The sequence below is a fragment of the Phalangium opilio genome, unplaced genomic scaffold, assembly GCF_054372755.1.
Source record: "Phalangium opilio isolate 3A_F unplaced genomic scaffold, DU_Popi_V2 ptg000017l_1, whole genome shotgun sequence".
In the NCBI taxonomy this organism is placed as follows: domain Eukaryota; kingdom Metazoa; phylum Arthropoda; class Arachnida; order Opiliones; family Phalangiidae; genus Phalangium; species Phalangium opilio.
The window spans coordinates 7,366,042-7,391,480 of NW_028324151.1; the positions used below are offsets into that span (position 1 = coordinate 7,366,042).

Here is a 25,439-nt window from a genome sequence, read left to right on the forward strand (position 1 = left end):
ATTGAAATTGACTCAGATTTTCTTTATTAATTTTTACTCGTGAATTCAAACAAATATTCTTTAAAATTGATAATATACATAATTTTTCAGACTAGGAGGGTTGATACCATTTACACTAGGAGGCCAGACTACTTTGTACTGAACTTTGTCTGGAAAGCAGCCTGTACTCCAGGTGTAAATACGGTATCAATACTTCTAGTCTAAAAACTACGTATTTCAATAAAAAACCTTCAGTTGTAAAAAAAACCACGTGGTAAATTGTTCATCAAAAGGTCAATTATAATGGCGTACTTTTCCGTCAATTAAAAATTAAAATTAACACGTTAATTTCGTTATTTAAAATTCAAATTTGACCAGAACTAATTGGACGTGTTAAATTACGTACTTTTTCGTCTTTTAAAAATTAAAACTTTAATTTTGTTATTTAAAGTTCAAATTTGACCAGAAGTAATTGGACGTGTTAAATTTAATTCTAAAATGATTACTGAAAAAGCACTTTGGATAATATTTAATTGACGCGAAACGAAACTTAAAACATCGTATCGTCAAATTATTAAACGAAACTCACAAGTATATGTTCAAACGTGAACGTCTACGAATCGAATAATGGTAATACGTTGACGTTAAACAACGGAAACAACTAACGTTTGCTGAAAAATGTCCTAAACGGAACGCGCATAACCTTTGGACTGATGCGAACGAACACCAACAACTTAAAAGGGCAAGAAACGAAACGTATACAAAACGGTACAATCCGGTCAAATATTTTTGGCGGGAATTTAAAACACCGTGCGTGCAGTCAAAATAAGCGTGCAGGAGTCACGTAGCCCCTGAAATCAGCGCTCAAAAACCCTCCAACTAACTTTACTAAAGCGTGGAGACTTCAACACACCGGACGTCTGTCTGAAACTCCAGCCCTAACCCACCCTGAGGCACAGTTCTGGTATGGTATGGTAAATCCCACCACTAGCAGACAGGCAAACATAAAAAAATCTAGCAACGTGGTTCATATCGATGATATAGTCAAAAGATAACGCTAAAAAAATAGATTCGTCTATAGCCACCAAAGTTTAACTATAATCTTAGTTACAACCGTCCCAATCATAAAATTCTTAAACTAAACAAACCTCCCCCTTGGTCAAAGAAAAAAATAAAAAATTATAATAAAAATAAGAGATTAACTTACCCAATACGTAGCCTATAATCGTAAATTATAGTCAAACTATTTTGCTGCTCAACTAATACTATATAGGACGCGTTAACTTAAGCCTAGATTGAATTGAACCAACCGAAGTCACAGAGACAGTGTTACCACACTTGTTCTCTAAACGAAAGCGGAGTGAATACTACACTCAGCAGCAATCTGCTATCGTTTCCCCTTAACTATCGCGTCCCCTATGCCGCTTAAAATGCTTTCTGTTCTGTTACAGGGGGGCCGTCCAACAGGTTTCCAAAGAACAACCAGTCAACCAAAAGGCTGGGCTTTTTCGAGGATGACGGAATAGAAAATTATTTTCTTTTTATGAGTACTACTATTACCAGAAGGGGATAATAGGAGAAGGGTGTATCTCTGCTGTATCCTCTTAATACTTTAGTTGTGTAAAGTGATTCTTCTCAGGCGAGGGTTCCATTTTTGCTTGCTCTCCTGCTCATCAAACTTCAGATGTGCATGGCACCGTGCTTTAGTGAATTCTATAGGTGGAATTCATAAACGTCGGACGCAACGCAATCTAGTGCAGGCGAAGGCAGGGCGTCGTGCGCAAACGTCATGCCTTCGCCTGTACTAAATTGCGTTGCGTCCGATGTTTGTGAATTCCACCATTTAACTGTTTGGTGGTACTAAATCTTCGGCTATCAAGTCATCACAAACCTTGATTGTCTTGATGTGGGACAAAAATGCATCCACAAGCGCATGCGCCTTGGCAAATAGTTAAGCGCTAATAGAGTGATGATGAGGGAACTATTTATCGCGTAACCTTGCTATAATAAATGTTGGGAAGAATCATGTTACAAGAACCCCACCCGCTTTGAGGTTGGTACACTTCTCTCTCGAAGAGAAGTTTTATATACTTCTGCTCTTTCTAGCCTTGGTTGGTATAGTGAGTGTTATATATCGGCTTCCTTCCTAAAGTTGAGCGTTGCTTTGCTTCAAAGCCTTTCCCTATCCCCTTCTCCTAAGGACAATACTATGAAAGCCTGGCTGGCTTGATAATAAGTTTCAACGGATTGAATTTTGATTTTTTTTTTTTAATTATTTCAACCGTCGCTGCTCTCTTAAAGATACGGTTTAAGGACTAGCTAGGTTTTCTTAAGGTTTTATTTTTATTTCTTAAAGGGATAATGTAAAGCTGTTATTATCACTATCATAAGTTTATAATATATGTTCCATAAGTATGACATTTCCTATACTTATTGCTAGAGCCTTATGAGAGCAAAAAGAATATACCAAGAGGAGAAGAAAGTCTAGCCTTTCACTTTTGAAAAGCCCGGCCACGGTTTTGGAGTAAAAATAGATCCGGATTTTGTTGATTGGCTAAGCAGCGACGCCTTTTATTGGTTAAATTATGTCGGCTGCTCATTTTTGGTGGTGGCAAAGGGTTGATCTCTGGGTTGAACGTTGACGTAATAAAGGTAATTTTTAAGCAGACGACATGGTCACGTGAACAACCGGAACTAATTCCTCCAAATTCAGAGCCACTCCCTATTTACAAAGTTTCTGCTCCTCTTGGTATATTCTTTGGTATATTCTCTTTGCTGAGAGCTACGTTTCATCTACGTCACTCCATAACAAGCTCCAGTTTGTAACCAGTGAAAAACTGATGAAAGATATCTTATGAACTTTCTACTATACATGATTGCGAAATGTCTTAAGTCTTTACGGTATATTGATTATACTAATCGATTTGTTTTTGTGTTTGAATTGATCGAAAGGCCTTCATTAAGAATAAAAAGTTCATTTTGGTCCAACTATAGCCGTGTTAAAGTTCTATTTGAAACATTTTGATTTTAATTAGTTTCTTTCGGGTTAATTGCTTGATAATTTTAGGGTTAGGTTAATGAGAGGTAATTTTATTTTTGATCGACAAAAGTTCGAACAGATAGAATTCACCCTAGCACGGTGCGATGCCCATCTGAAGTTAGATAAGCAGGAGGGCAAACAAAAATGGGTGTGAGCCTGGGAAGAATCATGTTACATAACTAAAGTATTGAGAGGATACAGCAAAGTGTCATCCTTCTATTATCCCCTTCTGCTACCACCACTTGTATATTTATCACACATAACAATTTAACAAATGTACTTTTCCGCGCTTCACTATCTCTTTGAGAACTTCATTTACTAGAGCCTAGAGTTTAAAATTTAACCCTCTCAACTATTTATTAGAAGTGTTGCATTCATTTTAAGAGAGTCCTTTGAAAACAAATTTCTATTTAAAATTCGGACAATAGTGTGTTAGTCAATAATATACTCGTATAGTCTAGTAGTAGCACCAAGAAGCGATATCTAGTTTACTAGGGAGAAGATACCTAAGTATTCGCACGCCATAGTCCCAGTCCCCCCTTTCAAAATACAAGGGGGACGTAAAAGGAGGTCGGGCTATTTCGCCTCTCCTCAGTCGGAAAATACCTCAATTTTCGTCATTCACATCACGATGACGTGAGTTTTCAAGAACCAATGAGATGCTGGTTGTAATATAGGGAGCTAACAACTGGCTAGGGGGAAGAGATAGTCTGACGTCACCCAGCCCCATTCTGGTTGGCATTTTTGCGCGTAGAATACTGTTTCCAACCGTTAGGGGGGATGAAACTCCAGTAAGAGATAGAAGGGTGTGACGTTTCAGGGTCAGAACTGTTAGCTCCCTATAGAGGCGGGGATTAACTCCGGACCTACGTTTGGACTGGAGATAAAGCTGTAAATGTCTCGAATTTATACTTTCTCCCTAATAAACTAGATATCACTTCTTGGTAGCAGTAACACACGTCGAAGTACGTACGCGTGGGGTATACAATTAAATTTGGGCTATTTCGCAATACGACGCATGCGCGAAATTAACACTTTTAGGTCAAAAGAGAGAATTTATATTTTTTTTCTTTATTCTTTCTTTCTTTCTCTGTTGATAATTCGACATAGACCAAATAAAAATAAAAGTTTTTTATGACGACCTATTTACTTCTCCCTTGAAATTCAATTGATTTATTTTTTATAACACAGTACCCTCTTTCTCGCTTGCTATACTTTTAAGTTCAATCATATTCGAGTTTAAGTCTTTAATTAAGCTTAAAATAAATTCACAGAAAAAAATTGTTTACATATACAGGGTGTTTCTGAAAGGTCTGTTAGAAATTAAGGGGGATGTTCTTTTGGGAAATAAATTTTGAGTCGAAAATGTAACTTCTATCCATGACATTTTGCCACAAGTGACACAGTTTTCAAGTTAATATTCTTATAAGTATTTTACGGATGGCTCTTTAAATTAAATTAAGAAACTAAAAGAGCAATGTTTACTAATTTAATTAGAAGTTACCCTTAAAACACTCTAAAAATTAAAAATCGAAAACTGTGTCCTTTGTGGCAAAAATGGAGGTAAAAGTTATACATTTTCTACTCAAAATCGATTTCCCAAAGAACATCCCCTTTATTTATGCCAGACGTATCAGAAACACCCTGTATATGGTCCACGTGGCAAAAGTATTACTTACCTAACAATTAACCAAAAAGGACTGTGGAGAGCAACTTTAAAATGTCGTAATAAAACTACACGCTCAGTCGCTCACTTTGATACAAGCTTTAAATGATGGTATTCATGCGCTTTAACTTTCCCCGCTTCTTTGGAATAAAGGTCAAAAAATTTAATACATCTACATTTACGCACTTGGAAATATAATATTTAAACATATAAATATATAGATAGGGAAAATATGGGTGTAAACCATCTTGGAATAAAATTATTTGATAACGGGGCAGGGAACGCGAGTCTAAAGTTTAGCCTAAATGTTTGAGAGATAGTATAGTTATTTTCCGTAGCAACATTATCAGAAGTAGGTTGTCTTGAAGTTAAAGAAAATAACTATGTTAAGGTATTCTCTGAATAAGATGGTATTATATTAAACAAGCTTTCTTGGTATCCAAGTAAATTAATCCATTTAATTTTATTTAAATGGATTATTAATAGAAACTACAAAACCGGTTGAAATAAAATGTTTAACAATATTTGACCAAGAATACATAGAGTTCTTCTACTTGGAATCATTAAGAGGCCATGACCCCATACTAATATCTGATTGAAGATAAGGGAAGGGCTTATAATTTGGTTAAACAGCCCCCTTCTCCTTCAAGGCGTTTCATTGGTTATCACCCTATTTTTACTCGTTCATACAACGCAAAGATAACTTGTTTACATGTGGGTTTGGCGCGGATATCAATAGCTACGTCAATGTCACGTGGCTTCTAAGTTCAAATACATTAGATATGACGTCAGGGGTGACGCTTACTACATCTCCTCCCATTTAGTTCAAGGCCTAGAAAATGGCAAATTAAAGATTCCAAGTAAAGGATATCTATTAATTCATGATTAGACTTAATCAAGTTTTATGTCATGACGAAGTACAAGTTTCGATTTTCGCCTGACAAAATTACGCAAGAACCTTTAGAGCAGAAGGTTATACAATAAAATTTACGCTTTTATAGCTAATCGCTAATCATATCGTTCAAAGTTTAGAGGGAAACAAACACTTCGGGAAAACTTTTGATAACTACAGGTTAATTTTTTGTTTAGATAGTACTTTTGTTCAAGCCCAATTTACAAGCAAACGAAAGCCGATAACGCGTATGAATAAGTTGTTCACGCTTAAGAACAAAAGCAGTCTTTAAACTGCTCTTAACCAGGAACATACAGGGTGTTATAAAATTACCAGAAGGGGAAATTCTACGAGCGATTTTGAGTTGCAAATGCATATTCTATGACATCTCGCCTTAAGGCACACCATAAACAAGTTCTGAAGCTATAATTATTAATTAGGGTGTTTTAGTGATGATTCCTGAATTAAACTCATTAAAACCATTGTCTTTCAGTTTCTTAATTAAATTTAAAGGGGTCAAAACACTAAAATCACAGTGACCCTTGGAGAGAAAAAAAAATGTCATAACAGTTACACTTTCGACTCAAAATTGATTTCCCATTGTACTTCGGTCCCATTGGGTTCCTTTTTACAACGCCCTGTTTTATCTCCCCCCCCCCTCCCAAAAAAAGTAGAATGCATTTCCGAGGACTGTCAACTAAACGCGAAAAATAATCAAAGTCAATGAGTCAAAACAGAAGTAATATGAGACTTGAAGTGAAGAGCTCTAGCATTGGTAGTAGATCCTGGCACTATAGTCTGTCAAACGAAAGAAGAGCCCTGAGAAATTTGTCCAAATTGGTGTCGCCACCATCGACACCATAGTTCTTTATCAACTTGTTTTGTTTTGTCAATTGTCGTCTGTAATATAGTCTGCTATTATGTCATTAAAATATATTGCAATGCTAGTTCAACAAAGATAAAACTGGTGTCTTGTCGTTAATTTTGTTTTATATTCTTTAATACTCGATGATCGTAAAAAACCATGAAACATAAACATATTAAATATATATTGCAAAATGAATTGGTTCTATTGCGATTAAGCCTATCTGTTTATAGCAGACTATATTACAGACGACTATTGACAAAACAAAACAAGTTGATAAAGTACTATGGGGTCGATGGTGGCGACATCAATTTGGACAAATTTCTCAGGGCTCTTCTTTCGTTTGACAGACTATAGTGAACAAATTTGAGGATTTTATGCCGCTTTCATCGCTCCTACACTACAGAGAAAAAAATTGGTCGAGTTCCAAAAACATTTCTTACCCCCTTCCCCTCAATCTAAAGGCGCTGAACACGGACGCGGGTGCTTGAATCTAGTTCGGCTGTCTACCGCCACGAGCGTCTCACGTTTTGGAGGGGAAATTCAGAAACCGCTACTAGAGGGCCAACCGTTGGTGTGTTATCAAGAATATTCACTTTCGCCAAGTGAAGAATTGGTTACCTCGATACTTGTAGCATAGAAAATAAATTATTAATTAATTAAATTTATTTTCTATGCTTCTAGTCTCATCTCACTTCTGGTCAAAATAAAAGAACCGCCGCATTTTACCACGGCAGCAGCCATGCAGCGAGCTCAATCTGAAAACGCCCACGTTTTCTGGGTGTTTTAAGAGAGAAGGGCCCCCAGAAACAAGAGAGCCTAGAACTAGCCAGTTATATATAAATCTAAAAAAGCGCTAACAACAACCGGTATCCAGCTGGAGATCATAAATTAAGTGTTTCGGGAACAAAAACGCTTAAACACAGCATAGAAGCCAATAGAAGACGAATCCAATGATAGCTACTACCATGCAGAAGGTGATAATAGAAGAAGGAGGACACTCTGTATCCTCTTAATACTTTAGTTATGTAACATGATTCTTCCCAGGCGAGGGAGCCCTTTTAGTTTGCTCTCCTGCTCATCAAACTTATTTCAAATGGGCATCGCACCGTGCTAGGGTGAATTCTATAACTGTTTGGTGTTTACTAAATCCTCAGCAATCAACCCACAAACCTTGATTGTCTTGACGTGGGACAAAAATCCATCCACAAGCGAATGCATGCGCCTTGGCAAATAGTTAAGCAGCGTTAATAGAGTAATGATGAAGGAACTATTTATCGCGTATGTGATTCGGTTTACTAACCTTGCTATAATAATAAATGTAAAATGATGTTGGGAAGAATCATGTTACAATTACCCCGCCCGATTTGTGGTTCGTACACTTCTCTCGAAGAGAAGTATTATATACTTTTGCTACTACTACTAAAAAAGATTCCCAATCCAATTTTTGAGCGTCAACAGCTGAAGAAAACCTTTTTACGGTTTACTTAAGTTTATACTTGGGTCATGCAGGATTCGAATAGAAAAAAGGTTTAAATGAAATACAAAAAAAAAGGTTTAAAATTAGATTGTGTGAACGGGAAGAATGTGTAGAATTGGACGAAACACGGCTTGAATGCATTATCAAAAATATCCAGGCTTTGAAGGAATTCTTTAAAATATACTCTGGCTATTACAGTATATGATTAACTGCAGGGGAGGTCCTGCATGGCTTCAAACCATGCAATCACCATGCATGGATATGTATAAATACTACGGACTATGGATTCCCAACTATAGGTCAAAAATGTAGCAACCAAATATGAGATACACTCGCGAATATGAGGTGGCTTTAAATTGAGTCTGAAGTAGCTATAGGTCTCATGGGGGGAAAAGGAACTATAGCTCTTCGGAGACTCGTGAGTGTTAAGTTTGAAATTTAACCCATGCGCAAAGTGAGAAAATACGAATTTCTCTCACCCTCTAATGGTTTGAAGGGGGGTTGGAGGTCATATTTACTTTCTCTGCTGCCTTTTGGAAGGTAAGAGATGGTAATCCATAATATGTAATATTTATACATATCCATGCAGCCACGACAACGGTATCTTCGTTAATATTGAAAGTTACAATTACAAAAGTTCAAATCGTATTTAGCAAACTAAATGCTTTTTCAAAACGTTACTATCAGACGGACAGACAAAGCTGAATCTTTCTTACTAAATTACTAGCTTCCATCAAAATGTTATAAAGAATGGGTAGATTTTACTTATTACTGATATTTTTGTAGCACCCTAGGAGCGAAGGCACTTGGCGGTACCCGTCAGCCCGTCGGGACATGTTTTATTACTTCTCGTGCGGACATTATTCCATAAAGAAGGGTTTTACATTTCTGGCCACCATTTAAAAAGATGGCAACAAATCGAACCCAAAATGACATTCAGCCCGTCTATAGGTTAAACTTGAAACCAGTGTACTAAATATTTGTGAAATCGGTCGAAACGAGCGGACTTTGTTGCATAGAGTAGATTTTTTACATTTCTGGGCGCCATTTATTAAGATGGCGGCGAATTATAAACATTTTTCTTAATACTCGCCTACTACTTATGAGTAACGTTCCTGAAAATTTTCAGCCCTCTAGGGCCAGCGGTTTGGGCCCTAGAAGACATTTCAATAAATAGACACCTATATTAAATTTTCAAATTATATCTTTAACACCTTTGAATATTGAAGAGATTTGAGGTCAAAATAAATTGCATAATTTACACCCATAGATTTAACGCCAAAATTATTAAGTTTCTTAATTCAACAATAAAGAATAATTTATTTTTAAATGCGGAACTTGGGCTATTTGTTCGCATATCCATAACATTAAATTCCATCGAAAAAAGGCTTAGAACTTAGTTACGAAATCTCATACCCGGTATGACTCAATAATGAGTAAAGAAAAAAAGAAAAATTTTAAACTAAATTTCGAACTCTCCTTTATGAATGAATGTTTGAAGAAACGTAAAAAACAACCGGAAGCTTAAATGACTTGCCGGGAAATGGTTACGCCTACGAAAAGAGACAGTCGACATGGGGGGACTACTAATTAACCGGCACATATTTTTGATTAATAATCGTTAAGGAAAGACCGAGAGAGAGTGTAATAAAGAAAAGGGTTTGATTATATTGAAGGAACCTTCGACTTCTTTATTCCGCCGAGCTGACTAACTGGTTCCTTTCACCACACCTCTAATAAGATAAGGCTATCACGCTACACGTATGTATGGGTCGAAAGGAGATTTGCTAGAGTTTAATAAACTCTGAAAAATTTATACTGAGCATAGCACTTACGTTACTACTTCGATCGCACTACTTTAATAGTAGCCCGTTTAAACACAAATTCATCAATGAGCCTGGTCATAATTTACGTTAACTTGGGGTAGTTTCCCCTCATTAGCGACATCTATGTCTATTTTTATTTATAGATTGATATGAAAATAATATATAACTTTCAAATAATATTATTACAATTATTATTGTATATAAATATAATGTTATGAGAAATATCAATTGATTTGTGAACCTAAAACTAATTGTTTATAAAACGGAACTACATTTTGTCGCTCTAAGTACAACCTTTCAGTTATGTTTCCTCGAAGATAAACTTGGGGCTAGCTATATTAAAGCTGAACACATCCTTTATAAAATGGTAGAGGGACATCTCATGGTGGCGGATTTACCGGAAACAGATATTTGATCTCCATATCTAACCATAACCTCCAGCTGTGAGTTCGTGGTGGGAGGTAATACTGTAAGCTAAAAAAATATGACGGTCGAAGTACAGACCATTTCGATGTAACTAAAAGGGGAAGACACGGGGGTAAAACTTTACTTTCTATCTGGCTTTTTGGCGTCTGCGCTGTAGAGACGGCAATGTATCAACTCCTTGAAGGTTTCCTACCCCCATTTTAACGTCGAAAAAGTCTATTGGTCGACAGAAAGGTTTATTCTTTCCCGATTTGATGGAAAAACGAAGATAGAGCGGTAGTCGTTTTAATTTTTTCTCACAATGCCTAAACTGTAAGCCCTACGGTAAAGCCATACTTAGGCATTATAGGGTTACGCTGAACTAAGAACTGCGAGGAACTAACTCTCTTTGGCATCGTTCGCTGCACCTAAAGTCATTAACTAAAATTGAGAAACCTTAACCTTGGCCGTGTTGAGTCGTTAATTTTCCACGTAATAGTTCGCGAAAAATGATACGTTCTCAGGAACTAGAAGGAAGGAACGCTTTAAATTCTTACCGTGCAGTGACATTAGTCAGTGAAATAATATTTAGTTTTTTCACGCCTTGAAATATTTGTAAAAAGAGTAATTTACGGTATTTGGAACAAATGAGAGAACTTTGAATATTTTAATATATGCAAATTTTCTATATCTAATCTTGAATTAGAGAAGAAATCTAATTTTGAACTCTTAATTAAAATTAAAGTACACTTTTCCCAGACCTGATGTTGGTGCCTTCTTTAGCGCTTACATGGCGCCTTTGAGAACATACAATTCATGACATGATTTGAGTACTGAATTCATAGAAAATTTAGAGACGAATTCATCTTTGAATCCCCTGAATTGAACTGATTTACGTTAATTCTATTTGAATATTACCACGATTACTCTGAATCGGTTGACTTATTAAATGAATTAGCAAAGGATTTTAAGGACTTCGTTTTGATGTTTTAGTAATTAAACCATATTTTTTTTTTAAAGAATCTGTGTGGATCATAAATTGTGTGTGGAAATTTTAAAGTAAAATATTCAAGAATTGACGTAAAGTTTTGGAAATTAACTAAAATGCACGAGAGTACATTCAAAATATTTCATCAAATTCATTCATGAGTTAAGTCTTAAGCCCCTCTACTGCAATTAACAATATAAAGTCGAATAACGGTGTAGAGTAGACTGAACACAGGCGGAGTTTGCTAATGAACGCAAATCTACACTAAAGCGTAACTAATGTGAAAAGAGTTTGTGATAAGAGAAGGCGTTAAGTACCTAGAGTAAATTGATAAACATTTAGTTGGAAATGGATTCAGGGCTAGAGAGAAAAAAACAAACTCAAAGAGCGTTTTGACAGAATGACATTTTCGAATAAAGAATTAAGGAGGACAGCTAGTGACAACAGATGAGCCAGTATAAAAAAGATATTCGCCGACTTCCATCAATGTATTTTCTTTCGTAATAGGAGGACTAGCATTAGCTTCTTCAAGGGCCAAAGAAACAATTCGCCTCCAAATAACAAGTAGCGGATGTTGCCAAGAGTCCTCATTTAATTAAATCATTGGCCAACATTGATTCGAACAAAAAACAAAAGCCGCCGTGGCCAATTTCATTTTTCAAAGAGTTCTAGATCTACTGACGTGGATTAATACATTGTACAAACAAGTTTAACATAACCAAAGACAAATAGAAATAACATAAGTCGAGTAGTATAAGGGGAGCGTAGGCGATGTGTGTGACTCAACGTTGCCTCTTAGCAAACAAAGAACGTTTTTACTGCCCCCATAGGTGTAAATATTCCAATTAGCTGTATGCATTCCTGCTTTTGATCCATTCCAGTGCATATAATGTTTTGTTACTTATATCATAAGTTTATAAGATATGTTTCATAAGTATGAATGACACTTCTTATACTTCGTAATGCTGGAGACTTATAGCTCGAGATAGTTCGAGAACGACAAGGGAGAATTGACTACACTCGGTGGTTAATTTTGCAGTTCATCTAGGCCCTATTTAGTCTGTACTAAGACTTTCACAGCGCCTCACCAGCAGCCTTTGTTCTCCTATAGAATTGAAATTAATAAACTGGTCCTGAGGACCAGTAACCCCCACTTCTTGAATTTAAAAACTAGTCCAGGCAATTAATAAACGGGTTTTGGACCAGAGGAAGTGTGCTATTTCCCAGACTGCTCACCAGGTGTCGCTTTACCTCGAATCTATGACCTATGTCACTTCATGACAAGCTCCAGTTTGTAAACAGTGACAAACTTATGGTGAACATATCTTATGAACTTACGCTTATATTTATCTTCGATTTTACTAATTCAATTGCAAAACATTGGAACTCCTGTACTACACTAATGACTTTCGTTCCCATATTTATCACGAAAAAAATGTCATATTGCCTCAAAACTGGGTAAAATCATTTTGGTCACGCTTAAAACATTTAAAAAAATATGCGACTTTCCTCTCTATTTATGACCAAAAATAGTCTTGATGTATCACATAATTTAAAACCCTTGATTTAAATTATGTTAGAAATGGAACATAACTATACTTTCTTGCCCTAGACATTTAAACTAACAAAATTCTCCAAGAAAAAAACCTTGAAAAGTTGAGATCTTTCATTAAAACAAAGCTGGAAAACCGACTCTAAATTTTTTTCTTTCTTTTTCCCAAAAAATTTAGATTAGAATCTCCATTTAAGAGAGTCATACTTTGTAAGCAACATCTTAAACATCAAGTTCGAGGCAATGAAAAAACGGTTGAAGAACAAATATATATTTTTTCCTTCAGATTTTTTTAACGGAATATTATTTTGGTCGGTTGAAAAACGAGATCCATAAGTGCGTCTTAAGTATTATTTAAGCGTTCGCAAGACGTTAAGGATTATTTCTGTTTCTTTTTTTACTTCCAGACTAACTCAACGGCTTCAATAATGATGTAGCGGATAATGTATCATTACAAGGCGTACAATATAGTGCTTAAGTACGCTTTACATAAAAAACAAAAATTTAAACAGGATGGGTAAGACCGTAATAATGGCATGTTGTTATTCCCATATGGGACAAGTATTACGTACTAGCAAGACGCGATATCTAGATTACTAGGAAGAAGGTATAAGATGCCTAAGTATTCGCGCGCCATAGTCCCAGTCCCCCTTCCAAAATACAAGGGGGGACGTAAAAGGAGGCAGGGATATTTCGCCTCTCCTCAGTCGGAAAATACGATTGTAATTTTCGTCATTCGCGTCCCGCTGACGTGAGTTTTCAAGAACCAATGAGATGCTGGTTCTAATTTAGAGGCGGGGGTAGAAATCTAACCCCTCAAATAACGAGGCGCAGCACGAGCAGACTGAAGTATTATCATGAACCAATCCGAGTCACCGTTTGCAATTTAAGATTGGTACAAAGTATTTTAGGGATGACCCCTTAAATTTAATTAAGAAACTGCAAGACAATTATTTCTAATTTAATTAAGGGGTCATCCCTAAAACACTGACCAAATCATAACTCGAAAACAGTGGCACAGACGACAAAATGGAGATAGAACATTTTCGACTCAAAATCGCCCTTAATTTATGGCAGACTTATCAGAAACACCCTGTATATAAGAACATAATAAAAGTTGCACTTCCGACCAATGGCGTAACACCCTACCTTCCAGCATACAGAATATTGTAAAGAGCAGTGGCAAACGCCAAGGGACTTTCACAACAACATCGCCCAGGTGCAAACAAACTATAAGAGCCTGGTCTAAGGTTTTTGTAGGGTGTGGATAAAAAAGGGCCAGCTCACCAGGGTCTTTATTTCAGGAACATTATCCGAGCTAAAAAGAAAACTGGCTCAAGAATGTAGTCTTATATAAGATCAGGCGGAGGCCGCCTTTAATTCATCACCATAACTCGAAATTTTTTTTAGACCCAAACAACAAGTGCACATTTTAGTTAGCTTACACTAAAGACGCAAGTTCGCATAATATTAACAGGCATTTTTTTATAATTATTAATTGTAGAAGCAATAATTGGGAAGGGGTGTTACGAACACCGAGACATTCAAGAAAATGTCATGTCGGTAACAACAATTTGAAAAATGCCATTTACGGTTTAATTAATTCATGGTAAATGGCAAAATTAGATCGAGTTCTTTATAAATTCTGACTGAACCAATGTTTTAAAAAAAGCTTATAGTCTTTCAAGTTAAATTGCAAAAATACCCCTGATCTTTCGAATAATTCATAGAAAATGGCAATATATTACTCCAATCTTTCGAATAATTCATAGAAAACGCCAAAAACTACTCCAATCTTCCGAGTAATTATCAGAAAACGCCAAAAAATACTCTTCCGAGTAATTCCGGGCCCCCTGCCGAATTTCTAAAATATTTTTAGGAATTATAGGATTTTTTTCATGAAAATATAGGATTTTATAGGACGGTTTTCCAGAATTAAAGAATTATATAGGGCACTAAAATATTAATTTTAATTTTTTTAAAAGAACCAGTACTGCAAACATGGGCCGAATAATTAAGCAAAATGTTCAAAAACATACCCTTCATAGGAATAGCATTACACAAAACTTTTGAGGCTCATAACTCTGGTTCTACTAGAGATACGGGGATCCCCATTGAGTATGTTCTAGCCCAATTTATCCCCCATCCAACCATACTAAAAACTTAGGGCTGGCGTTTTCTGTGAATTAAATTCACAGAAAACGCCAAAGAATACTCCTATCTTCCGAATAATTCATAGAAAACGCCAAAAAATACTCCGATCTTTAGAATAATTTATAGAAAAATGGGGAAATTAATTTGGTCTGAGTGTGTTTAGGAAAAAATAATTACTCTGAAGTCTAGACTATGAAATGATTTAGAAAAAAAAAGTCAAAATTCTTTGGCCTTATAAGATTATTGAAAATAAAAATAAAAATAAAAAATATGGAAAATGTATATTTGGTCATCCGAAAAGTTTGCGCTAAAAATAACTTTGAATGAATAAAAAAATAGAAAAAACGTTTGTTATTTGTGAAATAAACCAAGGCTGGGACCTTTCCTACGACTCAACAATTAACATGGTAATAACAGATAAACGTATTATGCTATAATTTCCAACCATAACTTGAACAGTTTAATAAACATCCCTTTTAACACGTCGTTTACAAAATTAAAAAGACCAAAACGCTGCACTGCACTTAGAAGAAAAAGGCTTTTAAAGGCCTCAATAGCTGGTTTATCCTTTCAAGTTAGACCATAAGTTCATAAGATGTATTCCATAAGTTTGTCACTGGTCACTGAGAGCTTATCATAGATGAAACATCATAGGTTCTCGTAAAGTGACGCCTGGTGAGGCGCTCTCAAAGGCTTAGTACAGAATTAATATGAATACGGGGGCATGAATTTAGTATAGAAGCTTACGCTTCATGGATATATCACTGTAGCCTTCGGTAAGTCAATTCGATTTTAACCACATTTATGTCATAAAAATTCACGCGGCTAGGGGTACAAGCTCGCTGATGACGTAGAAATTGAGGCAATTTTTCTTTTTCTCTCGGCTCACGAGCTATTCACCCCCACTCCCTCCGCCTTTGAACTTGCTTCAAATTCTACGTCACAAGCGCGCGTGCCACTCATCACCGCCTCCTTCACTGAATTTCCTTCACATTCTACGTTACAAACCAGTTCGCGACATTTCAGACGAGGAATAAATGTGGTGCGTGTTTTAAGGTGAGTGAAATATCCATGAAGCGTAAGCTTCTATACTAAATCCATGATGGAAGTCCTGCAAAACCTTGAGTCGTGTAGCCAATTCTCGCTTGTCGTTCTGGAACTAGTTCTCAGTATTAGTAAGTCTCTAGATAGCATTACGAAGTATAGGTAGTGTCATACTTATGGAACGTATCTTATTAACTTATGTATGGTTAGACCAATAATCCAAGTATATGACTTAAGAAAAGACAAAAACCAGATACGATATTTCGACTTAGCCCTCCGTGAAAGTCTCATAAAAGCGAATGTAACCGAGAATTGTTTATGCACATCCATGTTTATTTTAGTCTCGGGTAAAAAGTGAGACCCTCTCATAATAACTTATGAAAATAATTTATGTATTCTTTACTCTTTATATATTAGGCCTAGCACCGAGAAATTTAATTCGAATTGCAAATTGCATTCAAAAATCAAAGGTGGCCGAGCTATGACGTCTTTAGCTGTTGATCCGTGAGAAAATGTCTGGATTTTGAAATTCCTTCAAAAGAGCCCACCGCTCTATGATTCATAAATCATAATATTTCTCACTTGAAAGTTATTAACAATCCACCCACCCTTAATTTATAATACCTATATACTTTACATTACAACCTTCAAAAGAATTAAATTTCCAGGGGAAAGCCTGTGTTTCACTAAGCTAGATTTAATCTTTCTATGGTTGAAACTGTTAAAAGTTGCCATCTGGGTATAGAATTCATTTTTAACATATTCATAACGAAGTCGTGTCCTATGTTAATAGGTGTTAATTTTTTCGTTAAGGGATACTTAAACGATCCAACTAGAATTATGGGGTATAGAGGTTTACCATAATTTTTTAATTGCCAAATTGTCCCCGTCAACTTTTCCACTTTTATTTGTGCGAAATTATAGAACTACCTGGTACTTTTTCTAACCATTAATTTCAATTATCTGATTGGTCATGAAGTATAAAGTCAAATTTGGTTCATGAAGAAATGATGGGTGTAAATTTTTGAAATGTAACTTGAAAGTTACAATGTATTTTTCAAACAAAAGGGGTTTAGAGAAAACTTAGGTGTATTTAGTATTTTGCAGGCATAACATAAAATTATTGGGGTCATTTAGTTTCCCTTTAAAGACGGTTTGACACCATTGAAGTTTAAATTTGGATGTAGCGGTAAAATGTAGCAAACCTAAAACATCAGCTGAGATAATATGGCCATCTATTGGAAAGGATATATACTAATATGAGCAGTACGACATCGGAGTCTCCGAGCAGGGATAAATGAGGCAATTTCCCTCGGACCCTCGCCGCCAAGAGGCAGTGTGAACCAGTTAGCGTGAAGGTGGGCTCCGTCTGGTGTTCCCTCTCGGCACGAGGGAAATAAGAGTTTTCAGATGGGATAGTAGTACGTCACACCCTCCCAAGTCTTACCGCTGTTCTGGTAGCCATATTGGGTGGTCTCAGCTTCATTCCTGCTTTAAACCCACCAATATGGCAGCGTAAATTATGTCACGAGACTCAGCTTGAAAGCTCTCTATTGCCTCTGATGGTAGCCCCGCCCCTGTGTATTGGTTTCTCTTTAAGTATTTAATGGAATAGTCTATGGATAGCTTTCAGTCGGCTGAGTAGTACGTCACACCCTACTAAGTATAACCACCGTTCTCGCAGCCATTTTGGTGGATTTCAGATTTCCTTCTGCATTCAACCCAACAGAATGGCCGCGTAAATTATCTTACAAGTTTTGTCCCCTCCCCCAACTAAAAGCTCAGTGGTACTGGGAAGGGAGGAGCTATGGGAACGTGACGTCAATATTGGTATTATGAATTGTATAGCCTGAGCTGACAATTTCCAATATGGCCTGGAGGGTGTGACGTCACGAGAAAGTTCGTAGTAGAAGACTATGTAACACCAACACCAGTGTCAGAAAGGGGTTGGGGCTCCTTTTACAAGACTTCTATGATCTATCTGATCTTTAGTACCAAAATACAATGTACACAATAGATATAGCACTAAAAACAACCAATGCAAATCTCCTGACTGATATCTATAGGAAAATTATCATCAGCCTACTTCAATTTGTTAACTTCTGAAATAGTATGTTCGATGTTAGCAGTTTTGAATGTTATACTGTGACATCCAGTTATTTCAAGCGCCTTTTTTATTTTATTTCAATAAATATAGATCTTCAAATATACTTAACAAACTTAACAATTGTTTCACTATTTTTTAACAATCATTATAAATGTATTTGAGAAAGAACTTCGCTACACTTGGCTTGCACTTTAAAACTAGCTAAATTATCAGCTCTGGTTTTACCAATATTAATTATACCAACCGGTATTCCCGCCTCTTGGGCTGCTACCACAAATCTATAACCAGAGTAAACCTCTAATGAAGACCCAAGAACCAAAAGGCCATCAGAACCCAACACTATCTCTTTAATTTTTTCAACTTTAGTTCTAGCTACGGTATCACCAAAGAACACAACATCGGGTTTCAATAAACCATTGCACCTTGAACAATCTGGCACTTGAAAATTTGTCGCCAAATCATCATTTATATCAGTATCTCCATCAGGACGTACTTCGGTAGCGAATACGTTAACCTAGGAACACATAAGATGTTCATATATCCTAACCATGGATGAAGGATGCGCGTGAGGAAATTTGTTTTCACTCTACAGGATAGGCAACTCCCTATCTCGAACGACAGAATATTCTGTATACACTCTGTTACAACGTCAGTTGTCAGCACGCGCAAAGCTATTTCTCTATGTAACGTAGCTTTGTACGTGCTGTCAAGAGACAAAAAACTTCAGGATCTTCAGGATTTAAAATATCCGCGAGTTTTTTAGCTCGAGTGCACGGACCTCTAGGCCTTAGTTTCAAATGCGTGTAGTAGACTGTATGCAATTTCACACGCATTTGAAACTAAGGTCTAGAGGTCCGTGCACTCGAGCTAAAAAACTCGCGGATATTTTAAATCCTGAAGATCCTGAAGTTTTTTGTCTCTTGACAGCACGTACAAAGCTACGTTACATAGAGAAATAGCTTTGCGCGTGCTGACAACCGACGATGTAACAGAGTATATACAGAATATTCTGTCGTTCGAGATAGGGAGTTGCCAATCCTATAGCGTGAAAACAAATTTCCTCACGCGCATCCTTCATCCATGTCCTAACTTTATTAATTCAAAAAATAGTAAGAGAAAAAGAACCCACATCTGGATTTAGTGCAGCGAGTTCTTTTTGAAACAAGGTTCTTGGCCGAGAGTGTCCGCAATTTATGCATTTAACGATGTATGATGAACCATGCAACTCTATTACTCTCTCTGAACCAGCTTTAGAATGTAATCTATCAACATTTTGAGTTATAATCCAGTTTACTTTGTTGGCCTTTTGCCATTCGCTTAAACAGAAATGTGTCTTATTGGGTTGCATAGAATAAAAGTAAGGCCATCCTACAAAGTTCCTAATCCAGTATCTTTTTCGAGCTTTTTCATTTGATATAAAAATTTGGTATCTGATATATAAAAACTGTGGTTGTAACTTCTGGAGTTGTTTAGTGATATTTCAAGGAGAAAATTACCTAATAGGGGTGTGATTTGAGGTAGAATATAGACCTACATCTTCAGAACGATAATCCGGAATTCCACTTTCAGTGGATATTCCGGCTCCAGTAATTACAGCAATGTTATTATGATTCGATATAAAGTGTTGAAGTTTATGCAAGTCTTCTTCAAGCAAAGGCTTGTGTTTGGGGACATATTTCGCATTACTTAGTGTTGTATTTGAGGTGCTGAGTAATCTAACATTTACTCTTAAACCCAGCGCTAACTTCATAAGATTTTTCGTCATTTCTAATTTTTATTTTATGGTTTATCCAAATAAAACTCTCGAATTTATTCTGCTTAATCAATTAATCCCGCCATTATGTAACTTCAGTTCAGCGTTCAGTTCAGTTTATCAAAAATACTTTAATAACCGTCAGTTTTAGCTTAGCTCACGTAATGCTATTCGCCTACCATATGATAGCAACTGACGTGCACAATATGAGTAATGTAACATCTTCTCCCCATACTCTCATAGTAAACGATTTCAATAATTGGCCTTATTCCTGATCAGCGCCACCGAGGCGTAGCGGAGACTTTTGGAACTATAATAATACGGTAGCCAATCAGAGGTGGCGCTGGACTCTGATGGAGATCTGTTATTTTCTCTGTTTTGATTATTACCGCTTCAACTTGAAAAAACATGTTTTAACTAATTATTATTAACCTAATAATCTCCAAATAGACCAAAATCGAATGAAAACTTACTCCGAAAGTCTTATTTCATAATATGAGACAGAATAAGAAAGGTAAAATCAACTTTCAATACTTTTGAAACCATATCGCTTGTTAAGCCTTGGCTATTCACATGATTCAAAATAGAGAAAATAACAGATCTCCATCAGAGTCCATCGACTCCAGCGCCACCTCTGATTGGCTACCGTATTATTATAGTTCCAAAAGTCGCCGCTACGCCTCGGTGGCGCTGATCAGGAATAAGGCCAATTACTCACCCTTTTAAATTGTTCTACACTAGCAAAAGTTCCAAACACACGTGAACTATGGAGTTCTAATGTCTATGACGTGAACTGATGTTCACCTTCGCCAAGGCCTAAAATATGGCGCCAAAACAAAAGTCGTATCCTTTCAACTTTTCAAGGGTCTTAACGAAGTTTTACGACTGATTTTTAATGCTTACGTTACTGAATGTATTGAGAACTCATACTATTTATTCTAACTGTTACCTTAATTATATTTAAATAAACTGGTGGATTTTCTAATTATATTTAAAAGGCTCATCCTGCGCATTCAATTCAAGCGCCAAACTTACCGGTCTTAAAAATGCCCGGCTGCGTCTTCTGCTAGGGGGTGCTAGTTAGTCACCATAGAGTAATATTAGAGGATACCTAGCTGAGATGTTAAGCTTTAGTAAATAGATTTTGTTTTTCTTTCCGATACAATTACTAAAAATATTTCGATCGAGAAATGATACCCAGCCTTGAAAAGCATGCTGGGATTTTTAAACAGCCACGCATGACTCCGAACTATTCCACTCATACAATACATGTCTTAATGTCAATGATTCCACTCCAGTATCAAACTTTCATCCTCCAAGTTCCTAACTTCCTCGTATCTCTATGAACTTCCTCGTACCAACCACAGATGCCCCCGGAAGTACGCTTCTACTACAGAAATTACCCGATAACACCATACGAACGCCGGCCCAGGCAATGCAAGAATTGCAAACGCTTTGGACACCCAGCGAAATACTGTCGCTCAGTCTTCCGCTGTAATTCCTGTGGCGCATCCCACGAAACCAAAACGGACTGCGAGACTACCACCAATTGCCCGAACTGCAAAGGACCACACACAGCCACCACCCATTCTTGCCCCACCCGATTGAAAGAAATACAAATACTAAGACTACAACAGAAAGAACACATCCCCAAACATGAAGCAGCACAACGTATACACATGACAGCCCGCACTACAACTTACGCGTCAGTAACCCAAGGCTCTTTGCGCGGAGACGCCCAACCAGCACGAAAACCCCTGCCTCCCCAGTCCACCAAAGCCGAAGACAGCACCGCTCTGGCTCCTCCAACCGAAATAGTTGCGCCCCTTCTGGCGGAACTTCTGGTGACTTTCGCCCAAAATATGAACCAGGACTACGACCTCAGTGCCCTGGTAACCTTAATGCTGAACCGAGCCTTCCATACATCACTCTCCCGACAGGACGTCGATTCTCGAATTCCGTCTCACGTAAAGCAACGATTCGCCTCCTTGTTTTAATTAACAAGGGTTCCGTGGACAAAAAAAAAAAAAAAAAAAAAAAAAAAAAAAAAAAATTTTGTGCAAAACACCACGTGGAATCCAAAAAGACGGGCCCGAGGCAGGCGAAAAGCCAAGCCCACTTGGCCCATATACTTTTAATAAAAAAAAAAAAAACTTCCTCGTATCTCTATGAACTTCCTCATCATGTTGTTGTGTCGTCTGTCACCGACTCTCTGGTGTTAGTTATGGAAGTTCATGAAAGTTTTGCAAGTTCTAATAGCGATAACGAATGGAGTATTACGGATTGTTTAGATATTTATCTAAACAACAAATTAGAAAGCAAAGGTACTCTTTACGGACACATAGACGGCGATGATGATTTCCGATCTTTCATAAACAAACTCAGAGACCAAGGCGTAGGGGTTACCGAGATGCCTGAAGAACCAAAATTAGTAAATAAACCATTATCAGCGGTACCCGAAATCGAAGTTGTCAATTCTGAACGTGGTAAAACTCTTAAAACATTGTCAACCATGACATTCTCTAACTTAATTTATTGTTATTTGGTTTGGTTTGCAGCGAAATTTATGTTTGATTGGAAAGCTGGAAATGAATATGTCAGTTATGGTTCACCATTCTATTTCTCTGATGAGAAAGCTGTATTTTGCCAGTTTAAAAACGTAAGTTGATGATAATTTGATGCATAGTAAATTAATAACATAATCGAATCGAATTTTAAATACTCATTTTCTTAAAAAATATATATGCATAATAAAAGAAAAACACTAAGAGTTTCAAACACTCGGAATACACTGTGAAATTCTACGTGAAAGTCATGAAATTGTATGAAAATTACAAAATCTTAAGCGATAATCCAAAAATCAGCGATAAAAGAAAAGTAAACCTAAACCATGGATAAAGAATGCGCGTGAGGAAATTTGTTTTCACTCTACAGGATAGACAACTCCCTATCTCGGGCGACAGCCTATTCTGTATATACTCTGTTACAACATCGGTTGTCAGCACGCGTAAAGCTGTTTCTCTATGTAACGTAGCTTTGTACGTGCTGTCAAGAGACAAAAAACTTCAGGATCTTCAGGATTTAAAATATCCGCGAGTTTTTTAGCTCGAGTGCACGGACCTCTAGGCCTTAGTTTCAAATACGTGTAGTAGGCTGTAGGTAATTTCACACGTATTTGAAACTAAGACCTAGAGGTCCGTGCACTCGAGCTGAAAAACTCGCGGATATTTTAAATCCTGAAGATTCTGAAGTTTTTTGTCTCTTGACAGCACGTACAAAGCTACGTTACATAGAGAAACAGCTTTGCGCGTGCTGACAACCGATATTGTAACAGAGTATATACAGAATAAGTTGTCGTTCGAGATAGGGAGTTGCCGATCCTATAGCGTGAGAACAAATTTCCTCACGCGCATTCTTTATCCATGCCTAAACTTTCCTAGTTCTTAACTAATTCTTGTTACAAATGTAACTTTTATAATATATTTCAGATGGTTATGATATTGAGGTATGCCCTAGACTCTCAAAAACCTCCTCCAGTTCCCTTAACTCGTTACATTATTGGCGTACCGCTTTACCATCGTTTACAAGTTGAGGGTAAAGGAAATATGGTAAAATTTAGAAAAAATAAATCTAAAGACATTGAAAATGAGGATAAACCTCAAAAGTCAGCGAAACAAAAACCCAAAACTGACAAAAACAAATCTCTAAAACACATTAAAACAGTTTCCCAAAAAAATCCAATGGAAATAAAAAATACCGTTAACTGTCATTGGTCAGATTCAACCGAAATAATGATCCCTAACGCATTAAGCAACCAAAATAACCCAATGCTAAATAAACACAACGATTCTCCACCAGAATCCTCTAACACCAACAATAACAATAACTGCCATGAAAATAATAAATTTAACGAACCAATTCTAAGTAGCGAAGCTTTAACTAGCGCGTCCCTTCCAGTAACCCGTGAACCATCTATCGGGGATGCCCAATCACAATCATTAATGCACGCTGCTTCGTGTTTGGTTAATGATTTACCCTTATTATTAAACGAAACCGATCTTGATATTAATACGAGTCCAACCATCGAACTTCATACAGTAACGAACTTAGATATGCATACAGGCGCCAGTATTGAACTTCAATCTGAACCTAATCTATTAACGCCTTTACATAACCCTAATTTTAATATTCAAATTAGTCCTAATTATAATTTAGACTTAAGTCCCGCTGCTAGTTTAACGGCTAGTCCCAACATTACGCCTAAAAAAGAGAAAAAAAAGTCTAGAAAGAGAAAATCGAAAGAACAAAGTGAATTAGTTAAAAAAGCTCAAAAGATATCATCATCATCATCTCCGGTTAAAATAACAATTACAGCTCCCGAGATCACAAACAATCATCAAAGTACAATTAGGAATAGTTTTAAAGACAATAACGCGGCGACAAATACGGAAATAACTAACGATGAAAGTGATAAAAACGGGAACGGGAACGGGAACGTTAAAATCAGGAAAAAGATACCGGCCAATAAGAGGTACTCTTTAGAGGAAATTGTCAAATCTCAAGAACAATTACGCTCAAAGTTAAAGTCAATACACGATATGAGTTTCCGGTGTGACAATGTACCTTGCCTCGATGAAATAACGTCTGGTATAAAAACCCTAGGTGAAAAATTAAAATCTTGTTTGCCACCTTCAAAATCTAGAAAGATTAAATTGTTAAAGTCACGAAGTTAATAGGAAACATTGTGCAGTCATTTTCTCAACGTATCTAGAAGGATTTTGTGGGAAGAGATATCATCAAAATTATAAGTACTCAAACTGGCCCACAATACTCGCATAGATATTAACATGGGAGATATGATTGCACAATGATTCCTATTAGATTTATGTATTCCTGTTAAAGTTATTTAAAGATTATAAATTGTTTTATGCCTTTCTACCGAAATATGGCGGCCATTACATTGCTAAAGCTTTCAATTATGCTATAGGTTAATGTGAACTGTAATTATAAACCTTTCACCCCTTTTTCTAACCTTTGTAATTTTATAATTGTGCTGGAAATTATAAATAAATTTTTTATTAAATTCAATTTCATTTCGTTCAATAACATTGCATTGCTTACATACTGTAAAGGGTAAGGTTCCTTACATCCACTCCACGCTAGTCAATGTGACTTTCAGTTCTTGGAAAATCCGTCAACCTGTAATGCTAAGCTCTAAGAGGAAGATCGTTTGTCCCATAGTCCGAACAGCTACTTTAACTGGCGCTGGTCTCACTATTGTGCGGTGAACACCATTAAAGACAACATGAAGAGGGAAGGATGGTAGTAATAGAGCCATACTAGGCCTACTTTCACGTTTTCCATGTTATTTGTCCATAAAAAAAGTGTACCAAATATGGTTGCCTACTAACAACGGGATACCCAAGACGTACCCAAAACGGCGCTGACGTCACAAATGGCATGGTTCTATTTATTCTTCATTCGTCCATTGGTACAATATAGTTTGATGAACGTCCAACTTCTATACAAACTGAATTCTTGTCGGAGAGCAGTTTTTCTATCGAATTTTGGTGGCATCAGAAGTAAATAGCTATTTACTTCTGGTGGCATCTAATTCTGTAATTTTCTTTAGAATAAACGATGTTGCCTGTCGCCTGCAACAATTCTCCGTATTATATACAATTCAAT

At 36.6% G+C, this 25,439-nt stretch overlaps 3 protein-coding genes across 8 annotated transcripts in view; 1 reads left to right on the forward strand and 2 right to left on the reverse strand.

Annotated features, from left to right (window-relative positions):
- Positions 1-20,795, reverse strand: part of LOC149702858 (endothelin-converting enzyme homolog) — a 40,921-nt gene extending 20,126 nt beyond the window's left edge. For 3 of the 6 annotated variants that reach the window (XR_016381873.1, XR_016381872.1, XM_089866761.1), the window contains exon 1: positions 1,187-1,395. The gene's annotated coding sequence lies outside the window, so the exon portion shown is untranslated. Of the gene's footprint in view, positions 1-568; positions 847-1,186; positions 1,396-4,698; positions 4,837-20,469 lie in introns of those variants that run through there. The other 3 variants (XM_089866763.1, XM_089866764.1, XM_089866762.1) reach the window with 3 other exon arrangements.
- On the reverse strand, positions 18,054-20,006 carry LOC149702859 (NAD-dependent protein deacylase Sirt4-like). Its single transcript, XM_089866765.1, has 3 exons — positions 19,495-20,006; positions 19,128-19,428; positions 18,054-18,512 (listed from the first exon to the last, which is right to left on the reverse strand). The coding sequence occupies exons 1-3, from the start codon at positions 19,761-19,763 to the stop codon at positions 18,144-18,146; spliced, it is 939 nt and encodes a 312-aa protein (XP_089722891.1). The 5' UTR covers positions 19,764-20,006; the 3' UTR covers positions 18,054-18,143.
- Positions 20,796-21,930: 1,135 nt separating the features above from the next.
- On the forward strand, positions 21,931-24,839 carry LOC149702860 (uncharacterized). The gene is made up of 4 exons (XM_089866780.1): positions 21,931-22,237; positions 22,310-22,410; positions 22,509-22,628; positions 23,240-24,839. Exons 1-4 carry the CDS (start codon positions 21,976-21,978, stop codon positions 24,482-24,484), a joined length of 1,728 nt encoding a protein of 575 aa, XP_089722906.1. The 5' UTR covers positions 21,931-21,975; the 3' UTR covers positions 24,485-24,839.
- The last annotated feature ends 600 nt before the right edge of the window (positions 24,840-25,439 follow it).

Excerpts from the sequence above, each read along its gene's own strand:
- LOC149702859 (XM_089866765.1), bottom strand. The coding sequence starts at position 19,763 with ATGACGAAAAATCTTATGAAGTTAGCGCTGGGTTTAAGAGTAAATGTT. Across the intron at positions 19,429-19,494 it reads TCAAATCACACCCCTATTAG|ATACCAAATTTTTATATCAA; the intron begins GTAATTTTCTCC and ends TTTATATATCAG. Across the intron at positions 18,513-19,127 it reads TCGCTGCACTAAATCCAGAT|GTTAACGTATTCGCTACCGA; the intron begins GTGGGTTCTTTT and ends ATGTGTTCCTAG.
- LOC149702860 (XM_089866780.1), top strand. The coding sequence starts at position 21,976 with ATGGAAGTTCATGAAAGTTTTGCAAGTTCTAATAGCGATAACGAATGG. Across the intron at positions 22,238-22,309 it reads AGTTGTCAATTCTGAACGTG|CGAAATTTATGTTTGATTGG; the intron begins GTAAAACTCTTA and ends TTTGGTTTGCAG. Across the intron at positions 22,629-23,239 it reads AAATCAGCGATAAAAGAAAA|ATGGTTATGATATTGAGGTA; the intron begins GTAAACCTAAAC and ends AATATATTTCAG.